The 14,791-nt window shown below is 35.9% G+C and overlaps 2 protein-coding genes across 2 annotated transcripts; both read right to left on the bottom strand.

The window, feature by feature from the left end:
• Positions 605 to 8,197, bottom strand: LOC109348690 (ATP-dependent DNA helicase DDM1-like). Its single transcript, XM_019589217.1, has 15 exons — positions 8,112 to 8,197; positions 7,410 to 7,670; positions 7,234 to 7,329; positions 6,482 to 6,828; positions 5,557 to 5,746; positions 5,255 to 5,430; positions 4,776 to 4,845; positions 3,488 to 3,677; positions 3,182 to 3,274; positions 3,006 to 3,100; positions 2,779 to 2,898; positions 2,237 to 2,356; positions 2,058 to 2,156; positions 1,856 to 1,966; positions 605 to 1,379 (listed from the first exon to the last, which is right to left on the bottom strand). Exons 1-15 carry the CDS (start codon positions 8,178 to 8,180, stop codon positions 1,140 to 1,142), a joined length of 2,277 nt encoding a protein of 758 aa, XP_019444762.1. The 5' UTR covers positions 8,181 to 8,197; the 3' UTR covers positions 605 to 1,139.
• On the bottom strand, positions 9,793 to 14,660 carry LOC109348689 (U1 small nuclear ribonucleoprotein 70 kDa-like). The gene is made up of 11 exons (XM_019589216.1): positions 14,488 to 14,660; positions 14,203 to 14,317; positions 14,034 to 14,113; positions 13,476 to 13,551; positions 13,326 to 13,390; positions 13,177 to 13,239; positions 11,725 to 11,806; positions 11,477 to 11,639; positions 11,157 to 11,216; positions 10,219 to 10,908; positions 9,793 to 10,128 (listed from the first exon to the last, which is right to left on the bottom strand). The coding sequence occupies exons 1-10, from the start codon at positions 14,587 to 14,589 to the stop codon at positions 10,251 to 10,253; spliced, it is 1,464 nt and encodes a 487-aa protein (XP_019444761.1). The 5' UTR covers positions 14,590 to 14,660; the 3' UTR covers positions 9,793 to 10,128; positions 10,219 to 10,250.

Below are 14,791 nucleotides of genomic sequence, written 5' to 3'. Positions count from 1 at the left end.
AACAAGATTTGATTACATTTTCCGTGCTGTTTTCCTCTACTCTTCTTGGTTATGATATTCGATACAGCAATGTCTAAAGGCACCACAACAAGTTGGAACTATGGGGGGACCATGTGTCAATGGGAGACTTACTTAAGTGCTAAGGTTGATCTAACTTTGTTGTCCATTCCAACATGAAATACAGCTTCTAAACTTGCGTATTAGAGATTGACAAATTTGGGTGAACCTTATTTGAATCTTAAGTTTTTGCTATTCCTAGAAGATATCCAAATTTAATTCCATTGTAAATTTTCCTTGACATTGGTCTTCTGTCCTCTGAAATTTCTTACGAAAAAAATATCAAGCTTAAAAATCACACCAAAAAGCATGTCTCGCGCCTATGATATCAGAAACGTTTAGTGTGAAAGAGACTAAAAAAGGAAACATATATATCAGATACAAACTTTTGAAAAAACACATTTAACTTACATTTTCCTTTACATTGAAATTTCTAAAGTATTACAAATGATTTTTCAACTTCTCGACACACAAGGCCTAAAAATTGCATTTTTTATCTCAACCACAGAAAGAAAATTAAATAACGGAATTATTATGTGATGAAATGTAACGAAAAGGATACAGCTGGAGATTTCCTGTGAAATGGTCATGAAGCGAAGCCATTGTGAAAACTTTCCATGACTTAAAGGTTAACTCAATCACATGTTGATATTAGGAATTCAACTCTTAGCTCCAAATTTCTTGTTATTTATTAGTTCAGATTTCAATGGAGGGCAATATTCAGCCAACCCTTGTTATCAGTAGCTTATTGATAGTTTATTTCAGGAAGAAAGAAAAGTGAAGACAGGGTGAGCATAAAAAGCCAGACCAGTTAATTCCTTCAGTTACAGGCCCATGACAAACGTGACAAAACACTCGAACATCAAATAAAAGAAAGACACCTTCATTGAATGGAATGTTGTCAACTATGAGTTCAGTGTTTAATTCCTACTCGCAAAAATCATTACTAAAGAATAGCATCATTACTCCACATTTTAGTCATGTTCATTTACAAAAATGAATGCCCTCCAGGACATCAGTAAGTCAGAGAATATCATACCATGAAAGTATTACCTAAATAGGTCAGCTTTAGAGACGAGAAATTAACTGTTAAGTGTAGAAAGCATGCCGCCTGCTGCAGTTGGTATCACCACCTCCCACCCAGGCCCTTTAAGGGGAAATGAACTAACCGGAGCTTTGAAGTCTTCATCGTCCTTTGGATTGTGGACAACAAGATCGCTACGATCCAACAACTTATTCAGGTCTTCATCCCTAATACCTGTTTGTATCATCTTGTCTGCGCCTGTTTCTTCATCCCCAAGCAATGACAAAATATCCTCTTCCTTGAATCAGACCAGGCACAAATAAAAATATTGTAATATTATTATTCTACAGCCAAACTTTGTATTTAAGTTATCAGCTCATATTTACAATTAATTTCAGCTGATCCATTCATGGCAAGCAAATGCTGAGATACTATATAATCACCTAGCAGATTGATAACTGTCCATAGGGTAAGCAAATCCTACCTATTTGAAGTCAGAGGCTCAGAGGAGTTTAAGCTCGAATGTCAATGAGACCAATTAATTCTTTAAAAAAATTGCATGTCTATTAGATGCCCCAAAACAATTATGCTTAATTTTTAGTCAAGTTATACATTTTTTCTGGCCATTTAATATACTGAGTGGACCGCCAATAACACATTTTCAAGATCATCGGCATACTGGAGCCAGTAGACGACAATCCCATTACTAGTTTTATCTATACAAACAACGTAGGAAGACAGTAAAAAAGAAATTACTGGAAAGCATGTACAAACCTCCAATTCATCTACACTGACAGGCTTAGCACGTTCTTGGTGAAACTGTCCTTTACCAATCACCACATGCTCAAGCTTCAACTTGCTGAAAGCTCTTTTCAACATGCGAACCTGTGAACAAAATGCAAACCCGTCTCATTATAGAAAGCCACCAGTTGATAACCACAAATTCAGCAACTCCAAATACAATATCATCAAGTACCTCTATAGATTGAGCAGTTGAGAGCCTGTAAACATGAACAGGCTTTGTCTGGCCTATTCTATGACATCTATCCATGGCCTGTAAATCCATCTGAGGATTCTGGAGTACAAAGAATTCAATAAGCAATATATTTGGGGTAAGTCAAACACTATAAAGCAAATAGATAAAATGACAAGTACCCAGTCACTGTCATAAAGAATGCAAGTGTCAGCAGCAGTGAGGTTAATTCCCAATCCACCAGCTCTAGTAGAAAGAAGAAAGATTCTGCATTTGCTGTTTGGATCACTGAAGTTATCAATCTGTTCATGGGCAAAAAAGTTACTAATCAATTACACTTAAATTAAACCATCATTAGTGACTAAGATCAATAGTCTCTCAGAGAACGGCTATGATCTAAGTAGAGGTGTATTACAGATTTGCAGCACATGTAAAAATGGACAGATAAAAAGCCATGTTTTAAACAGGTAAAGCATAACTCTTCTTAATCAGTGGTTTTTTATAAAAAAAATCATTATACAAGCATAATTAGCAGGATCAGTGTCCATTAATGCTTCAGCGAATGGCATAATGGATGCACCCAATCAACATAGGAAAACAAAAAAAACTCTGTAATATGTAATATCATTAAAAACCAAGCAATAATTAGTTTCAAAAAACTTAAAACAGAAGAAATTTGAATTATGAAATGAATTTTTTCATGGGTTGGCAGTTTGGCACAAACCTGCCGTTTTCTATCATCCAGTTTCACACTACCATCAATTCTGCAAACTTCAAACCCTTTCTCGCTAAAATAATAGTCCATTAAATCTAACACTTTAGTCCACTGACTGAATATGAGAACCTGATAGCAATTAGCAAATGCAATGCAAGTGCACATGAGTAACAACATGGCAACAAAAAATAAAAGTGGAAACTGGAAAGACATAAATGCAGTACTGTAAAGCATACTTTGTGCTTTTGTGCAAACAACTGTTCCAACAACCGCTCAAGCAATTGGAATTTTCCGCATTGGTCAACTATCTCATTTATAGGAGGATAGACATCTATCAAGATAGCAAGATATAGCATAGTTGAGAATCATTGAACATCAAACCAATAAAACAATTCAATTCCAAGGTACTTACAAGAATCGTCAAAGGCTGACTCTAAAAGGTCAGGATGGTTACAGACCTTCCTAAGTTGAAGACACAAATTTTTTAATGATTTGGTAGCACGTCCTGCAACAAAGCAATGAAAAAGAGATCTGTATTAATACGACTTTCTTAGTCACATATAACTGCATGTGTCATAGAAGACTTTTTAGAAATGTAAGACAAATAAACCAAAGAATTGATTGTATTCTCAGACAGAAAACATACATAATGAGGGTGTATGAATTGCAAGAAACCCTTTTCTCTGTTTTAGTAGGAAACACAGGAAACAAATCTTACCAGATGATGATTTTTCTTCTAAATACTTCCCCATTGTCTTATTTATTAAATGATCCTGCAATTTCTTCTGATGTTCAGTCATGGTTGCATATATAATGATTTCCTTCTTCCCTGGCAACATCAGCTCAACATCAGTCTTCATCCTGCGGAGAAGAAAGGGTCGAAGTATGGCATGGAGCTTCGCTACTACCTACATGAGATATGACTATAAGCCTTCTGACTCATTAAAAGTAATGGACAAGTTGTATGGATAAAACAGGCAATCATAGAATGCTTACTTGGGCTCTTCTTTTCTCTTCAAGTTCTTCCTCGGTAGCTCCATTGTTGCACTTTCCTGACAGATTAAACCTAAACAAAAGTTTAATCTCATAAAAGTAAAACTATTGTCTCCAAAATCATATATTCAACCACTGATCACCCCATCACGCAAAAGAAAGCTTAAGAGCAAAGCAGCAAACCCAACTAGGTCAAATGGAAAAGATATTACTGTTGAAATTTCTATCATGGTCAGAAATTTTAACATCATATAGTAACTAATCAACATAAAAATTACAAAACTAAGCATATTTCATGTAAATGTTGAGAAACTGGGCCAAAATGATTCTATTCTATATGAAGAGTCGTATTGATACAGTTCAAAATATATAACGCTCTAATTTGTTCTCTATATTACTCAATAGTTTTGAGATTAGATTTCAACAACCTCAATACAGACTTGACACATCACTAGAGTAACCAATAACCAAAAAACACGAACCATGACTCAAATTCTTCAAGGGATGAGAAAATATCAGGTAAGAGGAAGTTCAACAATGACCATAACTCCGCCAAGTTATTCTGAAGAGGAGTCCCAGATAGAAGAAGTTTATTTTCTACATTTAAGCATTTTAATGCCTTCACTAATTTGCATTTTGAGTTTTTGAGCCTGTGTCCCTTCAAAGGAAAAAATGCATCTAGTTAGAACAACAGAATTATACAAAACTTCTGATTAAATAAGCATTCCTGAGTTACAACAACTAACTAAAGGGAAATAAAATTCAAAGAAGGCTTATTTATTAAATGATCCTGCAATTTCTTCTGATGTTCAGTCATGGTTGCATATATAATGATTTCCTTCTTCCCTGGCAACATCAGCTCAACATCAGTCTTCATCCTGCGGAGAAGAAAGGGTCGAAGTATGGCATGGAGCTTCGCTACTACCTACATGAGATATGACTATAAGCCTTCTGACTCATTAAAAGTAATGGACAAGTTGTATGGATAAAACAGGCAATCATAGAATGCTTACTTGGGCTCTTCTTTTCTCTTCAAGTTCTTCCTCGGTAGCTCCATTGTTGCACTTTCCTGACAGATTAAACCTAAACAAAAGTTTAATCTCATAAAAGTAAAACTATTGTCTCCAAAATCATATATTCAACCACTGATCACCCCATCACGCAAAAGAAAGCTTAAGAGCAAAGCAGCAAACCCAACTAGGTCAAATGGAAAAGATATTACTGTTGAAATTTCTATCATGGTCAGAAATTTTAACATCATATAGTAACTAATCAACATAAAAATTACAAAACTAAGCATATTTCATGTAAATGTTGAGAAACTGGGCCAAAATGATTCTATTCTATATGAAGAGTCGTATTGATACAGTTCAAAATATATAACGCTCTAATTTGTTCTCTATATTACTCAATAGTTTTGAGATTAGATTTCAACAACCTCAATACAGACTTGACACATCACTAGAGTAACCAATAACCAAAAAACACGAACCATGACTCAAATTCTTCAAGAGATGAGAAAATATCAGGTAAGAGGAAGTTCAACAATGACCATAACTCCGCCAAGTTATTCTGAAGAGGAGTCCCAGATAGAAGAAGTTTATTTTCTACATTTAAGCATTTTAATGCCTTCACTAATTTGCATTTTGAGTTTTTGAGCCTGTGTCCCTTCAAAGGAAAAAATGCATCTAGTTAGAACAACAGAATTATACAAAACTTCTGATTAAATAAGCATTCCTGAGTTACAACAACTAACTAAAGGGAAATAAAATTCAAAGAAGGAACATTATTTACCTCATCAACAACAAGATATTTCCAATTGTATGACATGAAACATTTTCTAGCATCACTTAAAGCAACCTCATAAGAAGTGATTACAATGGGAAACTGTGGACCAATTGTTCTAGGCATAAGTTTCCTACGGATTTCATCTCTCTGTTTCTTGTCGCCGTGGTAGATAACAGCAGGGAGTGATGGAGCAAACCTATTGACATGTGTTGAAAAAAGTAAGGTCAAGCATTAGTCCCACTAGGTGGGATCAACTATCACAATGAAAAAGCAAGCCATACAATTGATATAACTAACAGAAGCTTCTAATGTAAACCAATTTACATGTGCAAAAACATTGTTCTAATATTTTCTTGTTTTTTATTTGTGAAAATCATTTTTTACCCTCACACCTACCCCAGCCCTCACTCACCCCTTCTCTGACAGATCCACCACCACAACTACCTTCTCCAGTGACCACTGCCACCACTGCATGTCTATTATTTGATTAATAATCAATTACGGTGCATGCCGTGTTGATAAGGTCCAAAAGTTCTACATAAAAAGCTTGAAAAAGAAAGGGAGAAGATGCACTGAAAATATATAATCACTACCATCAAGTTTTTGCACTCAGTGTTTAGCAATTAATCTAATCTAGCTTTACTTTAGTAAATGCTCATCATCCCAAATCTTTTCGGACTAGGTGGTTATGAAGATGAAAATGGCGGTAGTGGTCAGAGGGGGGAAGGTGTGTGTTTGTTTGTGTTGTGGTGATGGTGAGGGGGCTGCCAGAGAAACAAGGGTGGATGAGTTTTAGGGAAGGGGATAGGGTTTTCACACAAAAAAATAAAAATAGAATGGTACATGATGCCCACACTTTGAAATGTGCACATTAGAAGCTTTCATAACTATATAGCAAAAAACCTGGAACAGAACATATACACTGATCTACCTAGAAATCTCATTCACCCAATTTGAGAGGGTTGATAGAGGAGCAATTATCATGTATGGCCCATCCAGACCTTTCCCTTTCAAATGTGCAAGAAACCCAATCGTTTGGATTGTCTTCCCAAGACCCATTTGATCCGCAAGAATCCCATTCAGTCCATTTTGCCACAATGAAATCAGCCACTTCACACCCTTCAACTGATAAGATTTCAATTTACCACCCGACAGTAAAGGCATAAGTTCCTTCTGCTCTTTTGCAATTCTGTCCTCCACACTCATGTTCGTATCTTCAGTCTTTGCACTTTCTTTAGATCTTGTGAGCATGGCAGCAACTGCCCTTTTGGCCTTCCCCTATGGTAATTTCAAATATGATTACATTCTATTAACTAAGTAACCTCCAACCAGATGCAAGTACTATAAATTAATAATAGAAGATAATAACAAAAACAAAATGTCCATGTTTAAACCTTACTTTGAAGGAAAAGGACAAGGAAAACATGGTGCAAGCATGGAACTGTACTAATGCACTTAATACCAATAGTGACACAAGATTTGACAAATTTGATCTTGTTGTCACAAAGAGCAAAGAATAACAAGATCAAAATAGTCAAAATAATAATAATAACAATAATAAGCTGGTCTAAGCTATCATTACTCTGTACTTGAGTACTTCCAATATACTTACAATCAAATAATAAGATATAAAGTGAGCTAATAAGTATGTATCCAATATATGCCAGAACACATTATACTCACAGTATTGCACTGTGAAGCTGCTTTTCTTTTACGGCCCTTCTTTTTTGTAGCTGGCTCACTCTCTTGTTCATCTCTATTTTCTTGCTCACCAGCATTCTAGCAAGAAAAATTTAAAAACTAAGAACTCTGCAGCAAGAACAATAAAATGACATACACAAAAAGGTTAATGACAATACAAGTGTGATGTCGTCCATTTTCTCCAGAAGAAACTCAGAGTACAGTTTAGTCTGTGTTAAAAGCTCGTCCAATTTGTTAAACTGTGTCTCATTGAGGTCAGGTGCTTCCTCACATTGTTCCTCTTCTTCCTTCATTCGTGCTTTGAGCAATTTCTCTTCCTCCTCAGCAATTGATGCTGCTAAAAGCAAGGATCCATCATCTTTAATATCTAAAAGCGCCTCTTCTTCGGACTTAACCTCAGCGCCCATGCCGCAATCATCCTTTAAATTTGGGATAAAAAACAATGTAAGCAAGAGGAACAAAATTTTCAGTAAAACTTATATTGCAAAACGAGTACGGATGTTTCTATGGTTTGTTAAAATTAACATTGCATAGAGGAGGTTATAGTAGTATTACATTATACGTGTGATAGCTACTGAAATGGATAAATATTTGAACAAACACGAACTTCAAATAACTTCGTATCATGGAGCGGTGAAAACTGAGCATGAACATAAATTTTACTACAGCTTTTACCACCAAACGAGTTTAGATATTCACAGTTCTTAAAAATCAACCTAGCATCAATTAATGTGACGGTTACAGAAATAAAAAAAGTACATGAACGATCATGAAGTTCAAAGAAGTAAGTGTTTTGGAACGATGAAAAGTGAATACATGAACCGAGAAATGAAAAGGGAAGAGAAGAAATAAGAATAGACCTCGTCTTCGAGAACCGACGTCGGTGACTCAACGAGTTCTTCGTTCTTCACATTGTTCTTCGCATCCATTTCTATTTTGAACCTTAAAATCACGCAAAGCACACAGAAAAGAAGTTACAAAACCAAAATGAAAGGAAAAGTAGTGGTGCTAGGGCTGCGATGGAAATGGACAGTGCGAAACGGTGTGAGAGAATGAGTGGTGCGTGGATGAATCAACAGCTATTTAAAATAGGCGTTGAGAGATTTATTTATTTTGCTTTTCTTCCTATTTTTTATTTGGTTTTCCTAAAAAAGGCATTGGTTTGGGCGGGAAAATTCATTTGAATCTTTGCCCATGGAATGTTGACTTATTTACTACAAAAACCGACATTCATTCGGGTAAGATCGTTTCTTGGCATGCCAGTGAACCAGACAGTGCTTCGGTTGATTTCCCATGTTATATAAAATGATTATGGTCTCATTTTTGTCTGCTAGGTTTCAACATTAACTTCTTTGATTTGATTTGCCCTCTTTAATTCATTACTTAAATATTTTATGGTTTAAATTTTGACTACAGTAAAACATAATTTAAATTTTGACTATAGTAAAACATAATTTAAATTTTAAGTCATTAAATCTTCAACCAATAATTTAGATTTGATGAAATAATTATGATTGACAAAAATAGCTAACTCATTTCCTTGATTGAGCGACAAATTAACAACTTACAAACAAGCTCAAAACTATTTCAATAAAGTTGTAAGCATTTGAGTATTTTTAAAAGTTAACTATTTCAATAAAGTTGTAAGCATTTGAGTATTTTTAAAGGATTTTACAAAAAATGATAAATCCTCCTACTAATTCTCATATCCACAAAAAAGTAACATGTCACAAGTAGATATATTTTTATTAATGATTGATTTACAAATGATATATCATTTTCATGTATGTAGGAGAATGAGTAGGAAAATATAACATTGTTATATTTTATTGGAAGACACTATCATTATCCCCTTATCATTATTGCATAGACAATTGGACATCCAACTCAAAATCACCACAACTTAATTACAACCAACAGTTGGGTCTTCCTAGACTTGATCCAGAGATTTTTGCCGGTAAAGGTCCAACTAATTGGGAAAGAGAGAATTTGTGATAGCATTTGTAATAGTGTTAAATATAGAGTTCATTGTGAGATAAGAACATTCTTATTGTGAATTCAGCACTAGGAAATGTCAAAAACCCTTATTTGAGCATTATTAACTAAATAATGTTCTTATTCGAAGGAGATGAAGCAAATGGTAGAATTGCGTCATTGCGAATTTAGACTTGAGTTATTTAAATTGTTGGAAGTTTAAGCAAATATAAAATAAGTAATATGATCCATTTACGACTGAGGTATGACTTCAAAGATCAACTCTTAGAGGGAATATAGTCACGCATCCTAATAAGAATTACTTGACCCATAAGTTGAAGAGATGTCTCTGGCTAGCCCAAAATAGCTTATATGATATTGTAATTACCAATTATTACTAATAAAAAATGCTAAACCAACATACCTTCAATTATCACATAAGTGTTGCAGGGGAGTGTTTCGAAATTTCTGTACGAACAACAACGCGTGTAACTGAAGGTGAAATATCGGTGCATAATTAGAACTGGAACATAAATCAACTACATAGTCTCTGGTATAAGCAAGATATAGGAAAGAGGACAAACAATGCTGGAAGTTCCATAATGTAAGCAAAACTTGATGTTCCACTCAGACAATAAACTGAAACATAAGCTCCAAGCATATCAACAGAACAAAGATAACACGGAACCCATACTGCTGTTTAGAAAAGTCTATAATGCATCAAAATGTCCCGGAACAAAAAAAACAAAATAAACATTAGCTGTCCAAACTCCATATTGATAAACAGAACAGGTTCTGAGTGCATTAGCTAGGCTTTCAAATAGGGGATCCATACAGATAATAGCAGCTACAGTGTTCATTCTGTTGAGGTTTGAGCACGATGGCAGAATCCACATTCAGTAACTAAAAATAAAGACTGGGAATGGTTAGGCAAGATTTACAAGTCATCATAGGAAACAATGGGTAAACAAAATGTAAAGACATGAATCTTACCAATAAATTTGAGAAATACAATGCCGGAAGTCCTAGTAATCATACTCCCGAGAACGGGATCTCTCTGAGTGATGATATTCACGGTCCACGTCACGATTTCTCTCCTCACGTGATTCAGATGTTGCACGTCCTGTGCGGTGATCATCTTCTATCTTATCATGGTCAGGATATTGATTGTAGTGGTCATCTTCATCATCTCCATCATCATACTGACCTCGTCCTCGATGATGCTCATAGTGATCATACTGCTCAGGATCATGATCAAGGTCTGCATGCCTATGCCTATGCTCAGATTGATTATACAGACCATGATCATCCTCAGGCTCATAGTCACGCTCTTTTTCACCATGTCGGTCCCTCTCGTGTTTAGATTCAACACGATCATAATCAGGGTCCCTGTCACGTGAGCGTCCTCGATCAGTATCCTCGACTTCGTAGTCTCTATCCCTTCCACGATGTCGATCATGATCTCGGTCCCGATCACGGCCCCTTTCTCGCTCACGTCCTCTATCACGACCACGATCTTTATCACTTTCTCTTTCCCTGACTCTGTCCCTATTCCTATCCCGGTCTCTGCGGTGCCTATCCTCTCTATGGTCACAATCCCTGCCCTTCTCATGAGATTGTTCACGTGATCGCTCTCGTTCTCTATCTCTGTCCCTGACTCTTTCACGTGATTTTTCCCTGTCCCTAAAATGATATCAGCAAACAGTAGTCAATGTAAATGGTGACTTACAGACCATCACATCAAAGAACATTGTTTCAAACTCCTCCATGTTGTAACAGTTAATGCAAGGAAACAATAAAAAACTTCCTGTTTACCTACCCCCAAAAAATAAAAAATAAAAACCGCCCTATTGTCAAAGAAGCATTGAATATCCAGCAGTTAATATCGATGACCAGAAAAAATTCAAGGATGATTATATCTTATTTCTTACTGATCACCAAGTGCTTCCTCCCGCGCTCTTGGTTCTTCAGAACGAGATTGCTGTTGCTCTCTGAAAAATGAAGTCATGTCAGAATTTCCCTTCAACAGAAGGAACAAACAAAGCATGTTACAAGTTATCGAAAGATGACAATCAAACCAAGGGAGTCAATTCGTAAACTAAGACGATTTTATGCTTGTTGAGCAACCAAATCAACATTAAAAAAATGCAAGTATTACTGGTTATTCTAGTTCAGGTTATTTGAGAAATCCCAAACAGCAGACAATCAGCAGTAATGAAGCTCGTTAAAAAGATTGCAGTTAGACCAATACCTCCCAGAATGTTTCTGATTAAGTTCTTCACCCCCAATTCTCGTAGTACCAAGCCCACCACCTAGGCGGCGAGGACGCCAATTTGGAACAGTCCTCCCACGTTCAACATCGACAAGCACCCTTCTACCATCAATTTTCCTACCATCAGCTTGCTTATAAGCAGCTGCATAATGAACAAATAAGGTGAATAAATAAGCTATATCAATAATGCAATAGTAATACACAAATTAGTATAAATCACTACCAACCTTTCATATCTCTTGTATGCAGGTACTCAATGAAAGCATAACCCCTAGGCTTATTTGTCGATGTGTCAGAAACTAATCGAACCTGCATCATAAAAAATGGAAAAATAAAAGGTTCTGGTCCTCAGCAGAAAAATAACAAAAATATAAATGACGCTCTCTCACTCCAGAATTAACTACAATACAATGAAAAGAAAGGACAGATAGCGTAATCCTAAATGGCACGGCAGACAGGCACTATGCCTAATTAGCCGTGCTCACCTTTAAATCACATAGCTCCAATTGCGAGATGCATCACCACCAGCATTAGTTGCAGAAAAAGTGACGAATTTGGGGCCAATAAACCAGTTGTTGACTAGTGTCCCCTTACCAGGGATATTTATTTTTTTAATGATAAAAAGAAAACTATGGTAGGTGTATAGAAAATACCATGACATCTTCTCAATTGCTGATTTGTTTTTGATAGAAAGCCTTTACAGCCAAAACTAACTTTAGCAACATAGAAATCATGTTAGCTACGAATTTAAACAGGAGGAAGAGATTGCAATACTCTCAACATATTTTGCCCAGAGCATAAAAGAACAGAAGTTGCCAGTCTCCTTTACTTGCTAAGAAATAACGACCATGGCAACAATTTCCATCAATGCTCTGCTTAACTGAAATATTTACCTACCCGTGTAGGGGAAGCACTTGAAACTGAGTTGGGTTTGGTTGAAAGTTTTAGAATCATTTACCATTCGCAGAATGAGATGATCACACCCTTACCAGGAATGTACTCTGAGAGAGTGAGAGGCTAAATATTACTGCTAAAATAATTCCTAAGTATACCCAAGCCCAGAGAAAATCCCTCATCCACAAATATTAACAGTGGAAATAAGTAAAAACTAATCAAAGAAACCAAGAAATAAAAAACCATTCTCAGGAAATTGTTGGTGCCACTAAATGCAGTTGTTACCGATTCAAATTTACTCACCAATGCCAAATTAAATAGGAAGGCACACAATTTATATCCTTAAATCTTAGGACAGAAAGCTAGAAAAATCATGCATGGCAGATTAACTTCATGAAAAGCTAAATACTCTACCAGGATACACTTGGAACAAAGTTAGGCATGATAACCAGTTTAGTTAGAAGTATGTTATACAAAACCAAATTCATCAGTTAATCATAGTATGAATATGTGATTAGGTGGATAACAACAAAAGACTAAGAACCATAGAGTATTTGCTGGCAAAGAAAAAGGTAAAAAGTACAATTTAGGAAAAAGAAAAGCTTACATTTTGATGTTCACAAGTATATATGCAGAAAACAGTTTGAAATTGAAATGTAAGTATTTTGAAGGTTCATGAATTGTAACATGTGAATATGTCAAACACAACTAACTTACAAGAAACCAAGAACCTAATATGTATAAAACTCTTACCGAACTCCTTGGGGATATTAGAAAATACCTACCCGTTTGATTGGACCATATGACTCAAACTCCCTTTTGATTCTGCTCTCCGTGGTCTCGTAACTCTGTTAAAAGATAGCACAAATAAGATATGGTTAACAGTATGCTACTAAACTGCCACATTAATACTAAATTGGAAAATATAACTTACGAGTTTGGCCACAAACAATGTCTTGTATGGATCTCCAGATACATTTGGGTCATTATGTGGATCATCTGCATAGAAACAGATAAAAGTAAAAACTCCAGAAAATTAAATACACAGCAAGTACCAGATTCACAACAATATAGGACTCATCACATTTCTCTAGCTCCTCAGCAGCCTTCGCTGCTCCTGCCTCTAGTTTGAGCTTGTGTATTCTGGTTTTTTTCTGTGCCTGAGTTTGACAAAATAGACCAGATCCAACAAAATATTATGAGCTAAGAAGGTAAAATACATGGGGGATGGGGCCAATTTTTTAGCCATGTTACAACTAATCTAAATCATTGTTTTAGAGCATGAACATGGAAGACCAGGTATCGTGCCCTTCAAAAGAACACACTGGTGAAAAATATAAAACATTTTGTTTCCCCACGCAGAACCTAAACTAAGATCATAACCAATGTAATGCAAGGTTCTGTATCACTACTTATTGCAGATTAATGGTTATATAGCAATTTATCATCTAAACAAACTTTGTCCCTCACTTAGTTCCGGAGTAGAAGCAAAGCTTCACAAACTGGAAAAGTTGCTTCGACAATGATCCATAACAAAAATCAACAGAATCAAATTCTCAGATGAAGCATCCACACACAAAACTGGGAAATTAAGCACAAAAACACAATAATAGTAATCCCAAAAAGAACTGAATAATATTACAGGAGTTTCGGCTTCTTTGACAGGCGGAGCATATTCGGGATCACCAGGCTCGGCAAACTTAGTCACAAATTGTGCCATCCCTTGAAAGAATAATCAAATTTATCAACAATTAAATAAATAAATAATCAACAATAAAAAAAACAAATTACAACAAGAAATGATCAAAGACCTGTTAATGGTGGACATTTTCTTTTCTCTGGAGGTGGTTTATACTCCAAAGGAGGCCTTGGCTCAAACAGCTTTAAGAGATTCGATGTGAGACCAGTCGGGTGACTCTGTCCAATCTGCATCACATAATAATAGCAATAATAATGTGTAAGAGATGAGTACGAAGCTTCTAGAAACTGAATTGGAAAAATCAATCAACAATAAATCGTAATATTGAGACAATTTGCGATAAACCCTAGATATGGTGTAGATGCAAATAATAATTGAAGGGAATGGAAAAACGAACGAGTTTGAGCTGAAGGACGTTGGCGCGATTCTGAACTTTGGCACGGGCCTGAACGGCGGCGTTTTGGTTGCGCATTAGCGGATCGTTGTTGAAGTCTCCCATGGTGGTTGTTGAAGCAGAGAGAGAGAGAGAGAGAGAGAGAGAGAGAGAGGTTTTGACGGAATCGGAACCAGAAAAGGGAAAGAATGGATTGTGGATATATATAAAAAAAACTTGACAAGATCCGAATTGTGCCCCGTTGCCTCTGCATGACCCGGCCCATTTTCTCATATATCCAATTCAAATAGTATCACACTGCCACCCT

The sequence above is a fragment of the Lupinus angustifolius genome, chromosome LG06, assembly GCF_001865875.1.
Source record: "Lupinus angustifolius cultivar Tanjil chromosome LG06, LupAngTanjil_v1.0, whole genome shotgun sequence".
Lineage (NCBI taxonomy): Eukaryota > Viridiplantae > Streptophyta > Magnoliopsida > Fabales > Fabaceae > Lupinus > Lupinus angustifolius.
This window is presented reverse-complemented; position numbering and strand designations above follow the sequence as displayed.